We start from the raw sequence: 26515 nt of genomic DNA, 5'->3' as shown, positions 1-26515 counted from the left end.
AGTTTTGGCTGCTTTAGCCCTGGCAAAGGCCTTTATAGACATGGCTGCAGGAGGCCTAGCAGCACCACGTGCTGGGGTAGAGACATCCAAAGGGATGGTGTCCGATAATTCTGGAGAAACCACATTAGTAGGCAAAACTTCAGAGGCCGATTCAACTAGGGTAGAAGGGGCCTCGGTAGTAGTCATGGATTCGGCTGTAGATTGACCTGTTTGCTCGGTTTTGGCCGAAACCGAGACACTCGCGGTTTGCTTAACCGTGGTTTCGGCCGAAACCGCGGACCGCGAGTGTCGGTCCTTTTCTTTGCGTTTTTTAACAATTTGAGTAGTCGGAGGATCCGACGGCATAATGTACGCAAAATCTGAGCCGAAAAACTGTTCAGCAAACTCCGACCGACGCCTAAGCGTTCGTCGGTTGAAGGAAGCACAGGCTAAACAAGCTGCTACGTCGTGGTCTGGGCCTAAACAAGGTAAGCAGTAAGAGTGGAAATCTTTATGAGGTATTTGTTTCCCACAAGTTAAACAGTTATTCACTTTTTCTGACATCGGCTGAGGCAAGAAAGAGTCTCCAATGGGTACTTAGCTTTTTAGAAGTCTTCGAAGTAGTATTCGGTAGTAGTAATCTCTGGATCTGACCGACCGGCACTTGCGAACAGCTTCTGCTTCGGGCGCCACGCGGCAAGAAAGACTGAGGAAAATGGCGTCGGCTGATGCCTTTATACCCGAAGACCAGCAGAGATGACGTCGGGTGAAGTGCGACACCAGCCGAGGCCAGACCCAGACTTTGGAATCCGGCCGACCGAAGGGCTGCCTGATGACAGGACAACCCATTTGTAAGGACTGCAGATGCATCCTTGAAGGACATCTTCTTAATCTGAAGTAGGAAGTTCATTTGTCAGCAACCTGTGGGACAGAGTCCCCAGCTACCTGCATCATGGAAGGATATTACGAAGCACCGCAGAGCCAAAGGATGCTCTCCCTCTAGAAAGCACATCTAGCTTGTAGTGGTTAATAAAGGTATGAGATGAGGCCCAAGTGGCTGCAGAACAAATATCATCCAATGGAACTCTAGACTTGAAGGCCGCAGAGGTAGAAATGGAGCGGGTGGAATGGGCACGAACTCCTTCGGGTGCGGGTCTACCCGAGGCTTGATACGCCAATAGGATACATTGAGAAATCCAGCGTGATAAAGATACTTTTGAAATAGCTTTCCCCAGGTTAAATTTGGCAAAGGAAACGAACAGCTGGTCGGATTGTCTATGGCCAGCTGTCCTATGAGTATAGAAGCGAAGCTGCCTATGAACATCTAATGAGTGCAACTTGTATTCTCCTTTATTTTGATATTTAGGGAAGAAAACTGGTAGATTTATGGATTGATTTATGTTGGTTTCCGATGCTATTTTGGGAAGAAAGGAAGGATTGATCCTGAGGTACACTCTATCTGAGTGAAAGATCAGGTAAGGAGGCTTCACCGAGAGAGCTTGAAGCTCCGACACTCTTTTTGCTGAAGTGATGGCAACAAGGAATGCTGTTTTCCATGACAAGAATATGAGATCTACTGAAGCAGCGGGTTCAAAGGGTGGAGCAGTCAAGGCTTGAAGAACTAGTGTAAGATCCCAGGCTGGTACGGCTTCTTTTACAGGGGGTCTAAGTAAAAAAGGTGTCCTTGAGAAAGGTTTTACACAATTTGGCTGACATCAAAGGCCCTGCATCATGTCCCACATGGCAATGTGATATGGCTGCCAATTGCACTTTGACAGTTGAACAACTAGCACCTTCCTGAAAGAGTTCAGTTAGGAAGTCTAAAATGGATGGAAGAGGAGCCGTAAAGGGATCTAGATCATGATGCTCCGCCCAAATGGAAAAACGTTTCCATTTACTGTGATACACTTTCCCGGTGGATGGCTTTGACTGGTGAAGAGATACCGGGAGTCCTAACTAGCAACCAAGCTGTCAGTTTTAGATTGTCCAGGTTTGGGGTCGGTAAGTTCGACAGATGGGAGATGAGATCCGGAGTGGGATCTAGAATCCAAGGGTGATTCACAAGGTGAGACCACAAGTAAGGGAACCAAATTTGCTGAGGCCAGAACAGGGCAATGAGGATCATCCTGCTCCCCAACGTGAGGCTTTCTGTAAGAGTTGTAGCATTAGTGGTAGAGGAGGGTAGGCATAGAGTAGAACGGGTGGCCAAGCATGCACCAGAGCGTCTCTTGGAGTTTCCCCTGGAGGGGGGATTAGAGCGAAGAAATTGCCGCATTTGGTGTTTGATGGAGACGCAAAAAGATCGCAGCAGGGTTGCCCCCAAGCTGCGAATATCTGCTTCGCTACTAGTGGATTGAGAGACCACTCGTACTGGGTAAGAAGGGTGCGACTGAGCTTGTCTGCTAGGATGTTGGTCCTCCCCGGAATGTGCGTTGCAATTAGAAAGCGACTGGAGGAGATCGCCCATTCCCACACTCTCATGGCTTCGCGGCATAGAGGGTAAGATCTGGTTCCCCCCTGTTTGTTGATGTACCAGACCACTGACATGTTGTCCGACTGGATTGCAATCGTTCCTATGGGGAGGAGGTCCTGAAGTGCTTGCAACGCAAACAGCACCGCTCTCATCTCCAGAACGTTGATATGCAGGGAGGTCTCTGTATCGTTCCACGTGCCTTGGACTGTCCTGCCCGAATAATGCCCCCCCCCCACCCGAGGCGGGAAGCGTCCGTGGTCACCGTGGCGAGAGGGGGAGAGGTGCAGAAGGGACGGTCCGTATGGAGGTTCGAGTCTTGGAGCCACCATAGTAGCGCCCTCCTGCAAGCCTTGCTGATAGCAATGGGGTGGTGGAGAGGAAGGGATAGAAAAGACCATTGCACTAGAAGAGTCCATTGTAGTACCTGCATGTTCAAATGGGTGCATGGAAGGAGCGTGATCGCTACCGCCATGGAGCCTAGTGCCCTCAGGACCAATTCCGCTGGTGAAGTCTCTGACTGGAGGACAGCCCGCACATGGAGTTGTAGGTTCCGGGTTCTCTCGGGAGTTAGGAAGGCTCGCAACTCTCTGGTGTCTATACTGGCGCCTATGAATTCTATGATCTGCGTTGGAGCCAGAAGGGATTTGTCAAGGTTGATAGTAATGCCTAACTGTGGGACTAGAGAGAGAAAGAAATCTCTGGCTAAGCAAAGTAGATGCCTTGTTGGTGCGGTCAGGAGCCAGTCATCCAGGTATGGAAAGTCCTGTATTCCCTGGAGTCTCAGGTGGGCCGCAATCACTGCTAATACCTTGGTAAATACCCTGGGGGCTGTGGTGAGGCCAAAGGGAAGGACCCTGAACTGATAGTGACTGGCCCCCAGCCAGAAGCGAAGAAACCTCCTGGATCGTCTGTCCATTAAAATGTGGTAGTATGCATCCTTGAGGTCTATGGAGCACATCCAATCGTTCTCCCTTAAAAGGGGGAGAATAGATTGAAAAGTGACCATTCGGAATTTTTCTTTGGTTACTGACAGGTTCAAGCGGGAAAGGTCTAGGATCGGTCTCAAGTGCCCAGTCTTTTTTGGCACCAAAAAGAACCTGGAGTAGAACCCTAATCCGAGTTGGTCTTGGGGGACGGACTGGATGGCTCTTTTTCCTAACAGCTGCTGAATTTCTGCAGCTGCGGCCTCCCTCTGATCGGGTGGTACATCGGGGAGGTTCCTGGATTTGGGGACATAGAGTAACGGTATTGTGTACCCTCTGGATATAATGCGAAGCACCCAGCGGTCTGTAATGCTGGACTCCCATGCCACTAGGTGTTTCGAGAAGCGCCCCCCCGAATGCCTCCAGAGTGGAGCAGCCGGGCAACCCCTCAGGGCTGCTGCGCGGGCCGTTCAGAGAAAGGTTCTCTGGACCCAAAGTTTCTCGGAGCCCCTCTGCCCCTGGGGCGACGTCCTCCCAGTCCTCCTCTGCCACGGTAGGACTGGTTGTCCGGAGCGGGTTGGGAATGTTGTGATTTTCGGAACCACATCTTCTTCTGACCCTTTTGGTTCCTCGAAAAGGACCGCTGAGGAACAGAGAAGCGGACTCCGACGGCAGACAACGTCTTCCCATCCTTCTCGCTCTGGACAAGTGTCTCGCGAACTGTTTTGCCAAAGAGGGCAGAACCATCGAAAGGGGCGTTCGCGAAGGACGCTTTAAAGTGCTCCGCAAAATTGCAATGACGGAGCCAGGCCTGATGTCTCATGACTAGGCCTGCTCCGCTAGCCCTAGCGGCTCCCTCTGTGGCGTGGGACAATAGCCGCATAGAGGTGTTTGAAATTGATCTCAGAGTGGCCATTCGGGTGGAGTACAATTGTTTGTCATCGTCCGACATGGACTCAGGGGGGGATGCAGTGTATTCTTTGATAAGATCCTGCTGCATCCTGATAACATTGCCATATAGTTCGGAGACCTTACAGAGAAGGTCGCTGAACTAAAAACTCGCTTCCCTAAGCGGTCCATCAAACGGGACTCTTTGCTCGGTGGATGGACTGAGGGGCTCTCCTGAGCCAACTCCCTCTTCGTGGCTGCCGCCGTCAACATGGCATCTATGGGGGGCCCCTTACTCCAATGTGATCGGTCTGCGGGGGGGGGCTAAGAATTCTATCTGGGCATTTCGATATTGGCTCCACGGTGTCTGGATCCTTCCACGCCCTGGTGGTAATGAGGTCCACCAGGGGGTCAGCCGGAGGGGACACCCAAGAGGTAGACGGGCCTGCCTCGAATGCCTCCAGAAACACGGACTCATCAGAGGAAGACTTGGGGGCAGACCACCCGCCTCTGATCCTCAGCATCTCCATGATGTCTCCAAAGGAGACATCCTCAGGGGGCAATCTTCGGGAGCCTTCCCCTTCCTCCAAGTCCGTGTCCTCTGTTAAGGACTCAGGGGAGTCCACGTGCCTCCTTTTGCACTTATGCTTGCGGGGAACTTCCTCGGGGGGGGCTGTCCAAGGAAGTCTCGCCAGCAACATCTTGTTCCAATGTAACCATCTGTGACATCGAAGCAGGCTGTCCCTTTGGCCGGGTGATGGAAGCCTGGCCCAGCAGAGAGGGAGTGCAGGGAGGAGCCGATCCAAGGACTGGGGGTCCGGATGCTCTCAACAGAGCCCTCTCCACAACATCGAAGGCCGAGGGAGAGCCACTCTCTATTGGATCCGAAAGTCGGCTCCCACTCGGATCCGATGAAGGGATCGGAGCCGGCGCCGAGACCATCGGATCCGAGGGACCAGTGGGCTCCAACCTGGATGGAGCCGAAGGCACACTGAACCCCCCGGATCCGAAGCTCGGACCACGGCTCCGAGAGGTCGGATTCGACAGGCTCGAGGGCAGTTTTTCTGCCTTTCTGTAAAAAAAAACTTGAAAAAAACAAAAAAAATCTTTGTTTTTCCATACTTTCCTAGCTAGTGTTCCAGAGACCAGATTTTGCTGATCCCTGGGCTTTGTCTTGGTTCCTGTGTTTTCTCCATTTTCCTTGTTTGGTCAGGGGGAAGTTTCTTTACTCACCAGTGAGAGTGGGGAGTACTGAGCTGCCTGTTTGTCCTTAGAGGAGTGGTTTAAGGCAGTAACTTGTAGTTTATTGGCCATTTTGGGTCATTTCCTGTCTTTTCCAGCCCCATGCTATAAAGCACGCTTTGGCGGGCTTTTCCAGCTATTGAGAACTCAGCACAGCTCCTCGTGGTGGCCAGCAGTGTTCCTGTAGCAGCAGAGACCAGAAAAGACTACCTTTCCAGATTTTAAGTATTTTTCTTGGCCTTTTCGACCTTTTGAAACTTTCGACCACTGTTTTTGCTTGTTTTATCGAAGTTTGCACTGTTTTTACTGTCTTTATAAGCTCAAACTGTTTACTGCACTTGCTAATTTAAGTTTTGCCTAAAAGTTAAATTACAGGCTAATACACTCAAGTGTACTAGCTTTTGATAGCAATTAGTCGAAAATTATAGCATTTATTGTGTTTTCTGCCTTTCTGTAAAAAAAAAACTTGAAAAAAACAAAAAAATATCTTTGTTTTTCCATACTTTCCTAGCTAGTGTTCCAGAGACCAGATTTTGCTGATCCCTGGGCTTTGTCTTGGTTCCTGTGTTTTCTCCATTTTCCTTGTTTGGTCAGGGGAAAGTTTCTTTACTCACCAGTGAGAGTGGGGATTACTGAGCTGCCTGTTTGTCCTTAGAGGAGTGGTTTAAGGCAGTAACTTGTAGTTTATTGGCCATTTTGGGTCATTTCCTGTCTTTTCCAGCCCCCTGCTATAAAGCGCGCTTTAGCGTTGCACACTAGGGCAGCGGCGGTTTCGGGCTACCTAAAGTCCACTCTTCAAATTTTCCCTTAAAACTACCTTCCTCGAACTATACTACTGTTCTAATCAGTGTATCATATAACTAAAAAAATTATCTCTACTTGACTCCAAAGTAGACTATTCTCTATCTGTACAGCCCAGCACTTGCTCCTACAGTACTTATCACCTTGATACAGCACTCTTGTTATAGATAGTACCCCAAAAAGGCAAACCCCATTTCTCGGTCACCCACATCCCCCGGAACCTTTTTTAAGTTTTTTTGTCTATTCCTTCTAGCATGTCGAGGGATCAGTTGCTAATGTCCTCTCCTGCTCAGCTGGTGAACCAGGGAATATTGAGGCAATGTTACAATTGCCTCATGTACACAGACAACCCTCTCCTCCTCCCACAAAACACAAATACATGCGAGAGATGCAACTATACGGCCAAACTGGAGGCTGAGCTCTCTCAACATAGGACTGGCAAGACCAGACAGGAGGAGAAGGTAACCACACACACTATAGACCCAGTCTGACATAGTACCATCACAACCTCAAATCATACACATAAACACACAAAGACATACTTGGAGGCTCTGATCAAAAATCTACCAAAACAGCAGAGGCCACCAAAGCAGACACCCAAACAACTACCACCTCAGAACACAACACCTGAAACACATAGACCACACACAGTCAGAGTGTCAAGCAGTCACAGCCCTTAAGGCCAAACACAATGCCAGACACACTAGTCATTAGTGACTCCATAGTCAGACACACTGACGTCCCGCTCACCAGACTGAGTAAGGAGAAGGTCACAGTAAGCTGCCTGTCGGGCGCTAGAATCCGCCACATAACGCAAGCACTCAGGTCTCTCAACAGCAGGTACAAGTACGACTCGGTCATTGTCCACGCTGGTGTAAACGACCTGAGACGTACCTCCTTGGACTACATGAAAAGAGACATTGAGGAGCTCTCTGATTATGTAGCCCAAGCAGGTATGACCCTGACCTTGAGCAGTATCCTACCTTCACCAAGAATGATGCCACAATACAGAGATAAGATGATCAGCTTTAACAATTGGCTTAAACTCTGGTATCATTCAAAGGGGATCCAATGTCTGTCTGCCTGGGATGACATGCTGGACAAGCCACGCTGCTTCGTAAGGGACGGCTTGCACCTGTCACCCCTGGGATTCCGGATTTTGGCAAAGGCTCTTGCCACCCCCATAGTGCCTTTTTTAGGCAAGGCTCAAATTCTAAACCTACCACCCTAGAACACAATAAAGAAAAAAAACTAAGGGTAATGCTGCTCAATGCCAGAAGTCTCAACCTCAAGATGCACGCACTCGAGGCCCTTCTCAGTATGGAGAACATCGATGTCTGTGATGTGACAGAAACCTGGTTCAAGGCTCCGGAGAGCACCCCAGCACTATCAGGTTTTACCTCATATCATGCGTCCGCCCCAAAATCCGGACAATACCAAGAAAGGAGGGGGGGTATCCATATTCATCAAGGACACCCACACCTCAAGATTGGTGGCAACGCACGATGCATCGGAAACCATCCAGGTGCAATTAACCATAGGCAAGACTGCTCTGCAATTTGTAGCATGTTACAGGCCACCCTCGCAAACTCAGGAACCTCACATGGCTTTCCTGAAAACACTGGAGGGGATAAATGTATCTCCGAACACCATCATACTAGGTGACTTCAATTACCCTAGTATAGACTGGGAACACTACTCAAGCCCAAACGCTCTAGCCCAAAAGTTCCTGGAATTCATAAACTCAAATGCCAAGGAACAACTAGTCACCATCCCCACAAGAGGAGAAAACATACTTGATCTCATCATCACGAACATGGGAGTACAATGTTCAACACCGGAAGTATACCCCTCACTGGTGAGATCAGATCACAAACTAATCTCGCTGGAGGTCCTCATCCCGCCCCCACCTGAAATAAAAAAGACCACAGTAAAGAACTTCGAGCCGACTTCACACTTCTAAAGACTAGTGTGGTCTCCTTTCAGGCCCCGAGCCGGCGGTAAACATTACTCAAGCCGCTGAATCACTTACAAATGCCTTCTACCAGCACCTGCAGGGCTGCATGGATCAGGCAATCCCAAGCAAAACAAAGACTCTTTGTACCAAAGGCAAGCGTCCAGTCTGGTGGACCCCAACCATAAACAAACTCTACAACAAAAGGAGAAAGCTACTACAAGATAGAGCAAAATCCTTAAAAGGTAAGACACCGCTGATCACTATAAGTAAAAAGCTAAGAGCTCTCATAAAATCCTCCAAAGCTAATTTTGAGAGAAAAATAGCTAAGGACTCAAAAGACAATCATAAGGCATTCTTTAGCTATGTTAGAAACCTGGGAGGAAACTCCCAGATATGCTCAGAATTAGTTCAAAATGATGTGAAGATTACTGATCCTACAGACATTGCCAACATACTGGCTGACAGGTTCAGTGCAAACTCCCCCCCAAAAGGAGAGATATCTATACCAAATGATTGTAGCCCCCAAACATCTCTAACGCCCAGGTGAGAACTGCTCTCTCCAAGGCAAAAAACACAGCATCCATGGGACCTGATGGTGTCCCCGGCTGTGTGCTCCACTAACTCAACGAGGAATTAAACCCGCAGTTAGGACAGCTGTTTAATCTTAGTCTCACCTCTGGATACGCACTCCAGGAGTGGCGCACAGCGACTGTGGTCCCACTTCACAAAGGCGGTGCCTCCACCGACCCTGGAAATTACCGTCCCATTAGCTTGACAAGCCTTATCTGCAAAGCCATGGAGAGGATCATAATGGATCTTATAAATAAAGACATAGGGAATTTGCAGACTTTGGATCCAACCCAGTTTGGCTTTGTCAAAGGCAGATCATGCCTTTTAAACTTGGTTGACTTTTTCAAACAGTCACCAAGGCCATTGATGAGGGAAAGGCAGTCCATACAGCCTACCTCGACCTGGCGAAGGCCTTCGATACAATACCCCACTCGGGTATCATTGAAAAACTCATCAGCTTAAATGTAAACCCATACATCACAAGATGGGTTGCAAACTGGCTGAGTGACAGAACCCACAGGGTCAGAGTTGCTGGCGCCATGTCAGACTCAAAGCCTGTCACAAGTGGTGTCCCACAGGGCTCAGTCCTGGGCCCACTCTTGTTTGGCATCTACTTTTCTGAAGTACAAGCAAACACAGGAGGGTTATGGCTGACAAAGTTTGCAGATGACTGCAAACTGGGCCGTAGTCGAAAACACATCTGACACAGATATCCTTCAGAAGGGTCTCACAGAAACGGATAACTGGTGCCAGAGCCATGGCCTAAAGTTAAATGCCAAGAAATGCATAGTCATACCCTTCGGGAAAAACAAGGTTACCCCTAGCTACCATATAGGTGGCAATCCACTGATCACAGAAGAAGTTATCAGGGACCTGGGGACCCAGGTTGACAGTAGTCTTTCATTCGACACTCATATTGCTAAAGTAGTTAGGAAGACCTTCTACATTGCCCACCTTATCATGAAGGGATTCACATCTAGATCAAGGGAGGTCATAGTCTCCCTATACTCATCACTCATCAGACCAATGATTGAGTACAATGCCCCATTCGGAATGTATCTGACCCGACACTTGCAGCAGCTGGAGAGGCCACAAAAGTTCCTCACCAAAAGGATAAAGGGTCTCAAAAATCTGTCTTATGCTGCCCGACTGAAAGAACTCCAGCTCTATTCAGTTGCTTACCGCTTGCTCAGAGGTGACCTGTGCCTGACATACAAGGCCATGTCAAACCCAGATTTGATGAACATGCTCCACCTCAAAAAATCCAGATCCCTCAGAGCCACAAGGGCGGGAGACTTAAACCTTGACACGGTTATTAATAGGCCGTGCTGGAGGGATAGATTCATCACCCAAAGACTCCCTATGCTGTGGAACAAAATCCCGGTATATGTGAGGCAGAGCACCTCGCTGGCCTTGTTCAAGAGGAATCTTGACCAATGGATGGGAGATCGCAGATATACCCCAGGGATTACCTCAGTGTCACTGCTCGACAGAGGCATAGCAAAATAATGGGCATAGTTTCTCCAAACTAAAGGGGTGGCATAAGCCACAAAACTATGGGCTAGGCTTGTAAATGCCCTCGGGCAGACAGCCTAGTATGAACCTATGAAGTACTGTCGCGGCGCCGACCCACCCCCGGCTCCAACGCTGCTCGGCTCCAAACCCGGACAGCGGGTCGAGAAGGAGCAATAGGATGGAAAAAGGGTGTCGAGCTCCCCCCCGGAGGGGGGGGGGAGGCAAGAGCACTCCCATCTGCAGCTGGGCCTGGATGAATCTTCACATCATCCGGTCCAAGTCTGCATTGGAGATACTAAAAGTAGATCTAGAAGAGGCCACCGAGGCAGGCCTGGAATGCCGCCTCGATGACCTCAACGGAGATTGGGTCTCCTCCTCCTCGGGCCCCGGGGAGAAACAAGGGGATCGGAGCCGAGGAGGAGGAAACCTAGAAGCAGTGGAGGGAGAAGCCCGCTTAGCTGGCGGGGCCGAAACGGAGGTCTCGGCCCGCCGCTTGTGGTGCTTCTCCCTCTGTTTCTCCCTCCTGTCCTCCGACACTTTAGCGGGAGTTTGAGTCCCGGACGGAGGCAGGGGGGCAGGAGTGGCAGCAACCACAGGCTGTGGTGGAGCCACGGGAGCAGCAGAGGCAGTGGAGGCCGAAGCCGAGTCCGGGGGTAAAAGTCCCGCAAGGACCAGCTTCGACCTCCGCTCTTTCAGTACCCTGGGGTTGAACGCTGCACAGATGGTACAGCCTGAGGTAAGGTGTTCAACCCCAAGGCACCGAACGCACCGAGTGTGGCCATCAGCCGGGGAGAGCTTATGGCCACACTCGGTACATTTAGAAAATATGGCTTTTGGGGCCTCAGCCATTTTTTAAAGAAAAAACAACTACACACACACACACAGGACCCAAAAAAAAAACACAACACACACGCACACTCTAATGACCAGTGAAGGGAGGGGGAACTAATTAAAGTAGAAATAATAAGGGAACCTAACACTGACACAATTTTTCTTATTTAATTTAACTAAAAAAGAAAAATTTTGACAGGAAAAATACAGTAAAATTCCACTTAGCTGACGAGCTCAAGGGGATCCAGCCATCCACAAGTGTGGCAAACTAGATCTGAGGTCATTGAGGGTTAGCAGGGGATTATGGGTGATGGGAGGAGCTAGGAGCTCGGATCCATTAGCTTGAAACAAGTTGCCGGCTCGGATCCGATATCGGATCCAAGACCCACAGGTTGCTGACAAATGAACTTCCTACTTCAGATCATATAATTTCTATCCAGTACAGTCCAGTTACTTTACCTTGGGAATAATATGTAAATTCTGTCCAAGTTCCTGCTTCTAAATTCACATTCTCCATACCAAACAGTCTCAAACACATCTTCACACATCTACCCTCTTTTGTTATACATTCCCTTCTAGGAGTCCCTGGATACATCCTCGTTATTACAAATCAGGTTCCAGCCTCCATACCCATAAATATTCCTTGCTGAATGCTTATTATTTCTCCCAACATTCTCTGAAGCTCCATAATAGTAGTTTTGGGTGGAATATAAATACATGCCAGTGTAATCTTCCTCCTCTGTCAATAATCCCTCACTACCACAAATCTACTAGTTACTGTCTTTTTTCATTCTTCCTTCACTACTGGAAACAGTATTATAACTTTTTCTTTTGTTCCTGACAAACCGGCTGGAAGTCAACTCTGAAATATTTTCTTTGTCAAATTCCCATGTTGATTTCTATTCAGATGTGACTCTTGTAACACTGCTATTTGTGCCCTAACCTTCTTAATATAATTCAATACTTTGTGCCTATATTTGTAACGTCATTTGCATTCCATGTTAATATTCGCAGAGTAACCACAATGATAAGAAGTTATTACTACCACCTATCATGCACAGCGGTTCTTTCAAATGCATACTTCCAACTTACATGCATGCATTAATGTTTAGCAGGCTGCCCTCTTGTGTAGTTTCTTATTCTTGTTTCCATTTGAACCCATGTCACATTTAAAATGACTTTTTTTAATTTAGTAAAAGATATGGACATGTAAAAAGATAAAGTGTATCCTCCAGATAGGAGCAGTTGCCCCAAATCAATGGCTGCACCCAGAGGAATTACCTAATCTAAAATTAAGGTAACCCAACCTACATCATGTTAGTACTCATGTTCTCGCTTACACTGACTGCAAACTGTTTTTTGCTTATCTCTTTTTCCCTCCATAATGTGAAAAAGTGTTTGCATGCTTTTACTAAACATTAACTTAACAGCACTAAATTGTGCACTACTTTATTAAATGCATTAAAGTCTTAAGGCTGCTGGGGAGGCAATGAATAACTTCCTAGAGCTTCAAAATTCATTTATTTTTCACTGAAATGTTACTTGTACTACACCTTGTACAACTAACCTAGAAGACATTTCTCAAACCTCTCATGATTAACTGCTTGCATCTAAAACTGATGGTCTCCAAGTAAAAATAGTAGTTAATAGGAAAACCAGCTAGCAACCTTGCAAACGCATGAAAGAACTTTTGTGGATCTCACTCACACACTGTTCAGACCTCTCATGATTAAATGCATACACCTGTATATTCACAGTCTCCAAATGAAACTAACTGTTAAAGTACAAAAAAAAGCTAACAACTTTGCAGACAGAGCTATCATTTTCAGTGCCATTCATCTTTCTGTCTTATTCTGTAAGCCTGTTTTCTTAAAGAACATTTTTTCTCTACTTTAAATTAAGGATATTGGTATAGACATCACTTCTATAAAAACAGAAAAACTTTTCTTCTTCTAATTTTACATATAATATCAATACATTTTTACATTCGCTCACCCCAAACAGCCCCAGTATTCATTGCTTCTTTCCAGTCTTTCTTACACTGCTACAGTGTAAAGCTTGGACACAACTAAGAAAAACACTTTTTTACTGTAATATCTTTAACAAACAGCAGTCACCAATAAGGCTCCCCATTCTCATATTTAAAATGCCCCGGATTATACACTATATGAAACTGCTTTACATTATAACATAATTTACATTGCAAAATGTTTAAGTATTGACAAGAACCAAACTGTTCTACTTAATTACTTCTCCAGTCCCGTCAGTGTCCTTCTAAACAATAACAAATAAGTGTGGTTTACACTTTAAAATTCACCCACCACTTTAACAGTCAGCAAAATTCCAGTCTCTCAGTCACTTCTTGCAAAGCTGCATTTCACATGCCTAACTGTACAGCTAATGGGATTAATGCTTTACTGTCCCCCATTTATTCATTAATTTCGGATTGTTGCTGGTCTTTCTGGTCTTCTCCGCTTCTAACTGTGGTCCCTGGTTTAAGTTCAACATTCTCTTGATTACAACAATCAGCTCCTGCGCTCTTCTGTCATTCTGCCACACACTGTTGCATCATATCAATATCATCCTATTCTTTTGTCTCACTTCTCACACAAGGCTTTCAATATTTACTCATTTATTTATAGCTTTTGTTTACTGGGAAAGTCCAGCTGGGCAGAAATCTCATTTTCAGCTGATGCCTGGGGGGAAATGCTCCATTTTGCAGGAGTAGTAGAAAACAGTTTTAATATCCTGTACTGTGTCTCAGTTCTCATAAATGGGTTATGTTGCTTCCAAGGCACACAACCAACATGAACTTATCTAGAAATATTAAGTTTGAGTCAGTACTGCTTGCAACTACAACATCTGGACACTAAGAACTGCTGTGTAAAAATGTAAGCCACACTTGACCAGAATTTTCAGTTTTCTCAGCCCACAACACTACCAACGTTAATTTTCAGTAGAGTAGTAGTTCTTAAAACACCTTAAAAATTACCACAGGAAAATGCCTGCACTGTGACTGGCAGAAAAAAGCCTACAGACATATACATTCTGACAATATATAAAGTATGAACCCTGTTAGTAGTTTAACAGTCTGTGCTCAAAATGCCTCTCTTCAGGATGTAAAGATGGTAAATTTACTAAGCAGCATCCAAGAGAAGAATATTATGTGTCAACGTCATCAGTGAAGACCCTGCACACTATGTGCATAGAAGGATAGATGCATACCAGGCTTGTTTTCAAGATAGATGCACCTGGTTGCTAGTCAACTCACACATTCAACCAAAACTACTGCAGAGAGACAAACATAAAAAAGACCTAGTCCAATATAGCCAAAGGAGAGACTGGAGGGTTTACAACTGAGTAAGCACTTTCACCTGAAAAGACTTCATGAGATAAAATGATTAACTCACAAGAACTCATTAAAAAACAAATGGTTAATATCATGTGATACAAAAATACTAGTCATAAACAATACTATTAAAATGCATTTAAAAAGGCAAACCAGATTAATCAATATTTTGAACTTTGGCAACACTCAGATCTGCTCTGAGTTGCAGCAGAATGGCACTAAATATACAGAACCAACTAATATTGCCAACATCCTGGCAGATAGGTTCAGTGCTAACTTTACCCCTCTCTCATCCCCTAAAGGGCCCATCTCTATACCGGAAGAATGCAAAGTACCTGTAATCACGGCTGCACAGGCAAAAAAACACACTCTCCAAAGCCAAGAACACAGCATCCATGGGATCTGACAACATCCCAGGATGCGTTCTACATGAACTACAGAACGAACTGGCACCCCACCTGAGTACCATGTTCAATCACAGCCTCACCTCAGGCTTTGTGCCCACTGAATGGCGCACAGGCTTTGTGCCCACTGAATGGCGCACAGCAACGGTTATCCCACTCCACAAAGGGGGAGCCACCATGGACCCCGGGAACTACCGCCCCATTAGCCTGACGAGCCTGGTCTGCAAGGCTATGGAGCGTATCATCATGGAACTTAAAAACAATGACATTGGTAATCTCCAAAGTCTGGACCCTACCCAGTTCGGGTTTGTAAAAGGCAGATCATGTCTCCTAAACCTGACAGACTTCTTTGATGCAGTCACCAAAGCCGTAGATGAGGGTAAGGTGGTTTACACAGCCTATCTAGATCTCGCCAAGGCTTTCAACACCATCCCCCACTCTGGAATTATAGACAGACTCGCTAAACTAGGTATAAATCCCTATGTCACAAGATGGGTTGCCAATTGGCTCACTGACAGAACCCACACTGTCAAAGTAGCAGACTGTAAATCCAACTTCAGACCAGTGACAAGTGGAGTACAACAGGGTTCAGTCCTAGGTCCTCTCCTCTTTGGTATCTACTTCTCTGAAGTACAGGCCAACACAGAAGGTCTTTGGCTAACCAAGTTCGCAGATGACTGCAAACTAGGAGCCATAATCAAAACTCCTAATGATGTGGACATCCTACAAAAGGGCCTCACTGACACAGATGCCTGGTGTCAAAGCCATGAATTCAAGCTCAATGCCAAAAAGTGCATGGTCATCCCTTTTGGTAAAAACTCTGTACCCATGAACTACCAACATAGGCGGTAGTCTACTTAACACTGAATGTGTGATAAGAGACCTTGGGACACAGGTGGACAGTAGTCTCTCCTTTGCTAATCACATCGGCACAGTAGTCAGGAAATCCTTCTATGTGGCACACCTCATCACAAAAGGTTTCTCATTCAGGAAAAAAGAGGTCATTGTTCCCCTCTACTCATCACTCAGACCCATTATAGAGTACAACTCCCCTTTTGGTATGTACCTCACAAGACATCTACAACTGGAAAGGCCACAGAAATATCTCACAAAGAGGATTACCGGCTTCAAACAGAGGACCTACGCAGATCGTCTCAAAAAACTCCAGCTTTACTCTGTCGCATATCACTTACTCAGAGGCGATCTCTGCCTAACATACAAAGCTATGTCAAACCCAGAGCTGTTGGACATGCTCCACATAAAGAAATCCCAATCCCTCCGAGCTACACGCTGTAGGGACCTAAACCTTGTCACCACAATAAACAGAACATGCTGGAGGGATAGATTCCTGTCCCAGAGACTTCCCATACTCTGGAACAAACTACCTATCTATATCAAACAAAGCTCCTCATTAACACTCTTCAAGAAAAATCTTGATGATTGGATGGGAGATGGGAAATTCACCCCAGTGATCACTTCTGTGGCTCTGCTTGACAGGGGCACAGGAAAATAATTTTCTTGGGTGGCAAAAGCCAGGGTACCGTTTGGCTAGGCTTATATAGCATTATGTGGCTTTAAGACCATCACATAGTACCACTACTGCCCCTCTATCCTTCACAGATACCATCAATAGAAATCGTAACAAAAACCTCCTCTCATCTGCACTTTTCATTGACCTCTCTAAAGCTTTCGACATGGTTAACCATACCCTCTTAATCAATATTCTGGAATCTCTTTCCTTTGATTCTCTAGCCTTAAAGTGGTTCAGATCATACCTCAGCAGTAGACAACAAGCAGTCCTCTGGGAAAATCAAGTCTCATCCTTTCTACCTGTTACCATTGGGGTCCCTCGGGGATCTATTCTTGGTCCACTTCTCTTCTCCTTATTTATTAATGATCTCCATGTAGCAATTCAACAAGCCACTTGTATTCAATATGCGGATGACTCCACACTAATATGCTCATCTACCTCTCAATCTGGACTATATTCTCTTACTCAAGATGTCTTCAACACTGTAGAAACATGGTTTACCAAACACTGTCTCCTTCTCAATGCTAAAAAAACAAAACTCCTTCTCTTTACACCCACCACTAGGTCTTCCCCATTAGACTTTTCAATCTCTTCAAATAATGGAACTGTTATTCTCCCTGATACTACCACTAAACTTCTAGGTATAACCATTGATAATAATCTCTCATTTGATTACCATATAAACAACACCATTAAAACAGTAAACAGAAAAATAGGCTCCTTATACAGAATAAAACCCTTTTTAACCTCAGCAGCCAGTGCCAAAATTGCCCACTCCCATCTAATCTCAAACCTCCTGTATGCTTCACCTATATTTACCAACCTTAAGAAAACCAACCTTAACAAATTAGCAACCTCCTATAATAATATCGCCAGATTTGCTACTGGCAATCCCTTCAGAACCCATCACTGTACTAATCTTAGACAACTAAATTGGCGCAAATTCCAAAACCATCTGATTATCCCCCAACTCACAATTGCTCACAAGTTATTTTACCAGCCCAATAATACCCCTATACTCTCAAAACTTATAGTCCCATATAATAATCTGAACTCCCTACGTTCTTCTAGCAAACCTCTTGCCAGTTTAACAAAGTCTAATAATACAGCTGGTGACTCTCTATTTACCAACACAGCAGGAAAACACTGGAACCTACTACCCACTGAACTAACTCTAACTACATCCTTACCACTCTTTAAACAAAACCTTAGAAAATACCTTCAAATGCACTGGCTATGCCCTTGTAGTAACCCTGACTAACCATCTTCTTCACCCCTCTTTCTTCCTCTTCTTGCCATACTTCCAAACCTTTACATGCTTTTGACTTGTAAATTAGGCTGACCCTATTTAAACCTTAATAATCTTAGCTTTTAAATACTACTACCTCATATGATCTACTATATACAACTCTTACTATTCTGTTTTGAGCTGTCTTAAGCTATATTCTGCTCACTGTACTGTTTCACAACTGTTTTTATCTATGGTACATAACTCTTACTGTATTATATTCTGATCTAGCTCTCTTAAACTTTACTCTGTTTATTGGAACTTTTCTCAAGTGTTTTTATCTCAAGAATGTAAATCTACCTGTTTTTATTTTTATTTTGTTTTGTATTCCTTTTTCACCATGTAACAATATTTTATACTTTGTATATCTGTGTGGAGCTTTTCTCCCCGGGCCTCTACTGAAAATGGAAATATATCCAGCTAGACTAGCCCGGTCAACAAATGTAAAATAAATAAAATAAAATAAATATAGGCCCTAGGGACAACAGCCTAGTATCTACCTATGAACCTATGAAGTGCTTGTTTTAAAAGACTTTTAAAATTTAAAGCCTCATTTAAACCTAAATGTTGACAAGCTTTCAATGAAACCTGCTAACAGAACTCGCCAACTTACAGCACGGAATCTCTCTCTCCAAATCAATCTCTTAAAATAACTTGATCTAATAGTGAAAAACATGAACTTTTAAAAACTGGAACACTGTTTTCGTGTGTGTGTGTGTGTGTGTGTGTGTGTGTGTGTGTGTGTGTGTGTGTGTGTGTGTGTGTGTGTGCGCGCTCATGTGCACAGGAGCACACTCATGTGCCTACCTAGAAAATGCTACTCGTGGATATATTGTTTTTGTAGTTTTTATTAAAATAAATGTAATGTATAAGAATTTGATGCAAAATAGTTCCTCTGCCACAGTCTCTTTAATACAGATATCTCAACAGGCACAGAAATATGAAATTTCAGCTATGTAATGTCATTCCCCCATTAGTTGTTTGACACTAGCTTATAAACGCACACATAGACAAACACAGTCTACCTGTAGTATTTGGCCTCACAACATCCCTAGGTAGTCTGTTAACACCCTGTAACACATACCCTGCCTGCCACTATTGCTTGCTTATATGCGTTATGTCTTCTGCATCACCTACTGACATTTTTATGACACATCTGGAATCACTTATGACTAAGACAAAATAGTTGTACATTAAGCAAATCCTTCTGAAATTACGAGGTCAAAATGCAAGGACATAAAAGTGCTTACCTGCAGCGAATCAGTAACATGACTAGTAGGCTGACCACTCTTCCCATACCCTTGACCATGAGCAGTTAGAAGCCTACCCGTCAGGTCAAGTGCTGCTCTCCAGTTCTTACTACTCTGTGGAAGAAAAGGACAATGAAATACATGAAAGGTATTAAAATGAACACCTTTTTAGTTTGTTCCAAACAGCTAAAATGCCTTCATTCATTAACAATGAAGCTATAGTCAGCTTCACTGAAGTACAAAAAATTAAATTCTAAAAGTAATTCGCCAGAAAGAAAACTCACCTAAAGTACATATAAACACTTATTGATTACTACACAGACATTTTTTCCTTTGATATGGCCTACTCTGTTTTTAATTGTATAGCACTGACTCCCCCTCCCAACATCTGGAAGACCAAAGTTTATTTGATAGCAGTTAAAAAGATGCTCTTCATTTATACTGCTACTAAATCAGGATCTCTCTGAAGTCCTCATTTGCTCGGTATGATATGCATATGCAATGACCAACACAAAATACAAACTTCATCATTAAATGGATTGCCACTTTAAGCAAGTGACCATTTTCTAAAGGACTACTCCAAAACAACTATTTATTTTATTTTTTCACTGCTGTCTGCTGAGATGACTTCTCTCTTGGCCAATGGCTCACTGATAACCCCCTTCACTAGAGGGTGACAGACAAATGAGAAGGTCTCTCACTTAGCCACCAGGTATTTTTGCTTATTATTCTAGTCCTGACACCCTGTGTATGCCTATAATTGTCCCCAGCATTTGGCATGTTATAGGTGTCAGCAAGGGTGTGTCATTTGTTTCCACATTAGAAATAACTGCTCAGAAATATCCTTCTCCCCTTGCAGCCAACACTCCAATGGGATTGCTGGTATTCAACAGGAATTTTATCACAGTGATGAGTACCCCACCTCCTCTCCCTTTAAAGAGGAGAGCTGGCAAAGCCATTTTACTCCATAATTCCTTCATGCAATCTTCATCAAATGTCCAGGCTGCTACATGAACTCAGGTCACTCGGGTTGCAGTCAGGGCTTTCTACCTCTAAGCCAACAGAGCTGACTTTTTAATTTCTTTCCTTTTTTTGCATTACCTTCTTTTTTATTTTTCAAAACATCAGTAAATCCAAATAGAACAATGGTATAACTCATCCCCAACTTTCAAAAACACTATGCATTTCAATATAACAGCTCCAAAAGATCACTAAATAACAAAAAAGCTATGTACAATGCTGCAGACTTCTGGTGGTAGCTGAAAAAAGAAAACAAAACAAAAAAAAAAAAACTGAGAAAACAACACATTACACAAAATCATAATTTGCTTGTACATGCCTTGATAAGCATTCATAGCCTTGTACATACTGCACATGCCTATTACATTTATCTACAGGCTCTTACTGTTAATCATATTTCTTCTGTATTAGCTTCTATAAAAGCAGTCCCTCATTTCATAGGTTCATACTAGGCTATCTGCCCTAGGGCATTTATAAGCCTAGCCAGAGTGTGTATGGCTTTCGCCACCCATATTAAATTAATTTTGCTATGCCCTTTTTCAAGGTTAGTATAGGTTCATAGGTTCATACTAGGCTATCTGCCCTAGGGCAGATAGCCTAGTTCTATTTCTTTGTCAATGACCTGGATCAGTTGGCCTATTTGAGTTGCATATTTTCTCTAGTTCTAGAAAATCCCTGTTCTTACTTACAGTAAGTAAAGATTGTTCATCAACACAATCTGCCCCTTTATCGTAGGAGGCTCTTTACAGTTCTACTTTCTGGTGATGCACTTCTTTCACAGCAAAGTTAGAGTACCGAGTAGTAATGGGGTAGTCCAAACTTCTCTGGGGTATTCTCCACACAATAGTAGTACGGGGGCCCAAGACCATCTTTTCAGGCCAAAGAATACTGATCTCTTCCTGGGTCCATTCATTAAACTTTCAGAGACTGAGACAGCCCTTGGATATCAGTTTCCAACCCCGGTTAGCACTTGATCACATCTCCATCTATGAGGGTTAACTGTGTTATACAGCATATGTAACACTGATAGGGTACAGAAGCATTTATGCAAACAGACACATGAAAAACCTGCATCTTCTAGAGATTTAGTATAGTTGTCACTTAGAACTATTTTAACCCAGTTTCTATAAGGGACTGGGGCATCCCAATCCAATTATCAAGCTTTCTGCAAATTTTTAAATGTGTTTGTATACTGACCTACTAGGCCTTGTTAAAGTTAACTTATCTGCTACTTACTGAGTAAGATATAACTTTGTGACTCCATAATGAATTAATCTGTCTTAGATTTACTGCCTTCATTCATTTTAATGAATTTAACTTCTTAAAGAAATCGTGATACTTTAGGTGCTCAACGCTTCCTCAAACCAAATTTTGTTACAAAAATTTTCTAAGCTTTCACTTCTTCAAAAGCAGTTAGCCGTTTGTAAATCTTCAAAGCCTCCATCCTAGTCAACAGCCAATAACTCACTAGCCCTCATTCTCCAGCCAAGATTCAGCCTTAGGCGTATTAATTCCCTGTGCCAGCTCAGCAAATAAGTGTTTTTCAACTGGGCTCATACAATATGCATCAGAAAATCAGCTATTTTAAACTTCTTTGGCCTATGATGACAATTCTATTTAAAGGTCACTATACAAGCCATATATAAAACTCCTGCTTCGTTCACATTTTTTTCAGACTGCTTCATAGTCCGTTCTATTTAAATTATTTAAAAAATATAAGGGTTGCTGCCTTCTTATGGATTTATGGGTCAGGGATTCCCAGCCCTGCCAAATCTCTTTGAAAAATTAAAATTTCCAATGCCACCCTTGAGACTTACTGTCCCATATAAACCTAGAGTTTTGTTTCTTTAGGATTTTAACAAATTCTGTTGGGTGGGAGAGACGAACTGTGTGCATTATATACAGTACATGGGCTAGCATATGCATCTGTATAATTTGAACACCGTTAATAATCCATCAGATCTTTCCAGGATTGTATAAATCTGGTACAAGTTTGTTTTAACTGGGTGGATGTAAGCCTGGCCACATCTTGCATGTTTGTAGCCAGTGCTAACTAAATCTTGGAGGTTGCACTTGTAAGAAATATTTTAAAGTTTGCATAGATTTAGCTTTATCTTCCATCTTTTTTAAAACTTCTTCAGCCTTATTGCCAAACAGGCAGTCCTAATTTAAAGAAGCATCCAACAATTTCGCTTTAACATGATCAGGCAGAGATTGCTCCTTAAGCCAAGCATGCCTTCTAAGCACAGACCCAGTAAGAGCAGCCCTGCAAAAGTCCTCTAAAGAATCAAAACCACATTGCAAAGTATGTTTTCCAACTTGTTCAGCAAAATGCAATAAATCCTGTAAATCTTTATTTTCCACACAGTTAGAAATCAGCATAATTTTCTGTTAAAGCAGTCCAATAATATGCTGTTGATATTTTAACATATGAAATTGGCAGTTTAAAGCCCTGATTGCCAAGGCTGCAGAAGTACAAACCTTTTTTCTCCATCTATCCAGCACCCTGGAGTCTCTATCAGAAGGGGCAGGATTTTTGGCAGTAGAAGCCTTAATGCCCTTAGGCCCCTGAGAAATGGTTTCTGGATCTGCAACAGGATTTTTGAAAAGGAACTTGTGGGACTCAGGATCCCTGTAGTATCTGTCAGGTTTACTAGGAGCTTGAGGCGGAGAATCACGGGCCATACTGGATTCTGAAAAGACATCAACAACACTGTCTAGTACAGGAGGTATAGCCAGGCCTATGCTGAGGTAAAGGAAGAAAATCCCTAAGCCTCATTTTTGAATCAGAGAATTCCTGACTTTCCTAGTGGAAATGCTCCCTTAAGGTATGCAAACTTTCACCAAAAGAAAAATCCTCAGGAGGGGGGGGAGCAGAGGGAATGGAATCCTCTGCATCAGAATCCTCATAAGTAGGTATGGACAAATTCAGGTCATTAGAAGGGTCATAAGAAACAGAGTCCTGATCAGAAGATTCATAATCAAGCTCAGCCCTAGGCCTCTTAGAAGGGGGGGAGGGGTTGACTACCCCTGATTAGAGTAATTAGATCTTCAGCCATTTTGATCATTTGTTTTTTTAGGCATAGGGGCCTGAACATGTGGCCTGGGCATCGTTTTTTTCGACAAAGATAGAGATTTAGGCCGTATTACTGAAGGATGAGTTGGTTTAATATGCAAGTCTGTGGGCTTGAATACACCCTCAGAAGCCGGTGCCTGCACAGCGGCTCCAGACCCATCCAAGGTAGAGACATCCACGGGTTCCATAGGAGAAATATCTTGCGGCATACCGGACTCCGAATGGGTCTCAGTAGAGGCCTGCGAGTCAAAAATAGTGGGTATCAGGGGCTGCGAAAGTGCCTCACTGAGTACCAGCGAACTGGCGACTGGCTTAGGAGAAGCGTAATCAGCAGTTTTGGACCTTGACGGCCTATCTCTATCTTTATCTTTGCATTTTTTTCGAAATCCCGGTAGTCGGACGGCTAACAGACGTCATTTCTGGATAATTAAACCGAGAACCGAAATATTTAGAGGCAAAAAAGTACTGACGATGGATAGTGCGCTGATTAAATTAAGCACAAAACCGACAGCAAAGTACGTCGTGCTCAGGGCCGAGGCAAGGAATACAGTACAGATGAAAATCTTTATGAGGTATTTGCTTTCCACAAGTAATGCAATTATTAACTTTTGCTGACATCGGTAAGGAGCAAGAAAAAGTTTCCCCAATGGGGTACTTAGCTTTAAGTTGAAGACTTTGGTTCTGAAACTCGAAAATGGAAATTTCAGGAGTTGGCCGACTGGCACTTGCGAACTGCTTCTGCTTCGGGCACTGCATGGCAAGAAAGACAGATGTAATGACGTTGGCTGCATGTTTTATACCCCTGACGACCTGATGTCATGGAAGAAGGGACAGCAACCGATGCAGGACCAAAAACAATCAGGCGGACTGAGGGCAACCTGTAAGCAGATTACCCAAATGTAATGACTGCAACAGTGAAACATGAAGAACATCAATTACGTTGCTGTTAAACTGCTGAGAAAGCTACCAAGGGCTGAAGTGATGTAAGACTCAAGCATAATAGGTTTCCAGTTCAGAATTCATTTAGAAGTACATTACCTTTACTTGGAGAGATTGATACAGAGGGGTTACCACGTTGACTGACTTTTTCCAAACACGACAGCAAAAACATGATGTAACATGTCTTGGCTGCAGTTACTGCAGGTAAGTGTAACAGCCATGAACAGTGAATGATGCCAACAGGTTCACAAAGACATGTTGATGAAATGACATCCATGCTACAACAAATGAGACCACACATAGCAGTGGCAATATATATTCCAAAGACATTTACCCTTAGATGTTGTTGTAGACAGACAGGCACACACACATGCACACAATGACTGCAACTCCTACTCTATGATTCTTCCAAGCTGTATGCAGACAGGGCAGCAAGTACAAATAGCATCATGCCCCCCTCTTGCCAGTGCATGATGCTGAGCAACATCCCATAAGAGTGTGTATGGACATGTTGGCCATCTACGAGTGTTGATGGACAGTGATGTAAGGGCCTAGCATGCAGTCAAACTGCAAGTCAGTGTTCAGGTACGACACTTCATAAATCACATACCTGCATGCAAGAAGTATGCTCCTGTCATGTAAATGAATGTCAAGGATTACAGGCATACCAAACTACATTACTGACTTGTGCACAGACATTTACAGCATACAACATTTGTTTTGTGGCATGACATGGTGCAGCTGCTTTATTGGGTGGTCTATTTTGTGTGTGGATGCCAAGATAAAGAGTTTCTTGCACTGCCGACTCCGGTTTCTATGCTGTACCAATTATGACTTATTTGGATAGTTAGCAAGCGCTGGAGAAAGTTAAGATTAAGAAGTAAGCATGATGTAGACTGAGTTTACAGCTGGACAACCTGGGAGGAGCTAGTAGCCTTGGACAACTTCAGACTACATGTGTGGGTTGCCTTGTGGTGAATTCTGTGTTGCCTGGGTTACATTTTTGAGACTACTAACTAGTTTCTATTTGTACAAATATCCTGGGAGATGCCTCTTATTTCTGCTTGGTTCACCTAGCAGACTATTTGAGCTAAGTTTCTGCCATGAGGCATTCTATCATTTTACACTGAACTATCCAAGAGCAAAATATGGAGTATATTATTTGTGCTTCTTTTCTTCGGCATATAGGTTCATAGGTAGGTACTAGGCTACTAGCCCTAGGGCCTGCCTAGCCAAAAAGGTACCCTGGCTTTCGCCACCCAAGAAAATTATTTTCCTGTACCCCTGTCGAGCAGAGCCACAAAAGTGATCCCTGGGGTGAATTTCCTATTTCCCACCAATCATCAAGCTTATTCTTGAAGAGTGCTAATGAGGAGGTCTGTTTGACAGGTAGGTAGTTTGTTCCAAAGTATGAGAAGTCTCTGGGACAGGAAACTATCCCTCCAGCATGTTCTGTTTATTGTGATAACAAGGTTTAGGTCCCTAGAGCGTGTAGCTCGGAGGAATTGGAATTTCTTTAAGTGGAGCATGTCCAACAGTCTGGGACAGGAAACTATCCCTCCAGCATGTTCTGTTTATTGTGATAACAAGGTTTAGGTCCCTAGAGCGTGTAGCTCGGAGGAATTGGGATTTCTTTAAGTGGAGCATGTCCAACAGCTCTGAGTTTGACATAGCTTTGTATGTTAGGCAGAGATCGCCTCTGAGTAGGCGATATGCAACGGAGTAAAGCTGGAGTTTTTTGAGACTGTCTGCGTAGGGAATCTGTTTGAGACCAGTAATCCTCTTTGTGAGGTATTTCTGCGGCCTTTCCAGTTGTTGTAGATGTCTTGTGAGGTACATACCAAAAGGGGCGATGTACTCTATAATGAGTAATGAGTAGAGGGGAACAATGACCTCTTTTTCTGGATGGGAAACCTTTTGTGATGAGGCGACCCACATAGAAGGATTTCCTGACCACTGTGGCGATGTGATTATCAAAGGAGAGATTATTGTCCACCTGTGTCCCAAGGTCACTTATCACACTTTCAGCGTTAAGTAGACTACCACTTATGTGGTAGTTTATGGGTACAGAGTTTTTACCAAAGGGGATGACAATACACTTTTTGGCATTGAGCTTCAGGCCATGGCTTTGACACCAGGCATCTGTCTCAGTGAGGCCCTTTTGTAGTATATCCACATTGTTAGGAGTTTCGATTATGTCTCCTAGTTTGCAGTCATCTGTAAACTTTGTTAGTATAAATATACTGGTTTGCATTGCTGGATCCCAAATATCAACCTGGACATGGATGTTTTTATGCTAAAAACTTTTACATAGTGAAAAGGTCCAGCAACAAACTATAAAAACTAACCAACACAAGTTCTATTCTGCTGTATAACATGAAGGACCTATTTGCTCACTTCTTTCTGTAGTTGTTTTGGTATACTGACTGGCATTGAGCAATTCAATGCCAGTTAATTTTACAGAGTTTCTTTTGGGGCA

At 44.1% G+C, this 26515-nt stretch overlaps 1 protein-coding gene across 1 annotated transcript in view; it reads right to left on the bottom strand.

Moving 5' to 3' along the window:
• TRAPPC12 (trafficking protein particle complex subunit 12) overlaps nucleotides 1-26515 on the bottom strand; it is a 791394-nt gene that overhangs the window by 607548 nt on the left and 157331 nt on the right. The window contains exons 4-5 of the mRNA XM_044070401.1: nucleotides 18988-19115; nucleotides 14037-14102 (exon numbers count right to left, since the gene is read on the bottom strand). Of these exons, the coding sequence (XP_043926336.1) occupies nucleotides 14037-14102; nucleotides 18988-19115 (194 nt within the window). The remainder of the gene's footprint in view (nucleotides 1-14036; nucleotides 14103-18987; nucleotides 19116-26515) is intronic.

The sequence above is a fragment of the Protopterus annectens genome, chromosome 1.part0 (assembly GCF_019279795.1).
Source record: "Protopterus annectens isolate FY-2018-M chromosome 1.part0, PAN1.0, whole genome shotgun sequence".
Classification (NCBI taxonomy): domain Eukaryota; kingdom Metazoa; phylum Chordata; order Ceratodontiformes; family Protopteridae; genus Protopterus; species Protopterus annectens.
Note: the sequence above shows the minus strand (reverse complement) of the source record. Positions and strands in the feature narration are given on the sequence as shown.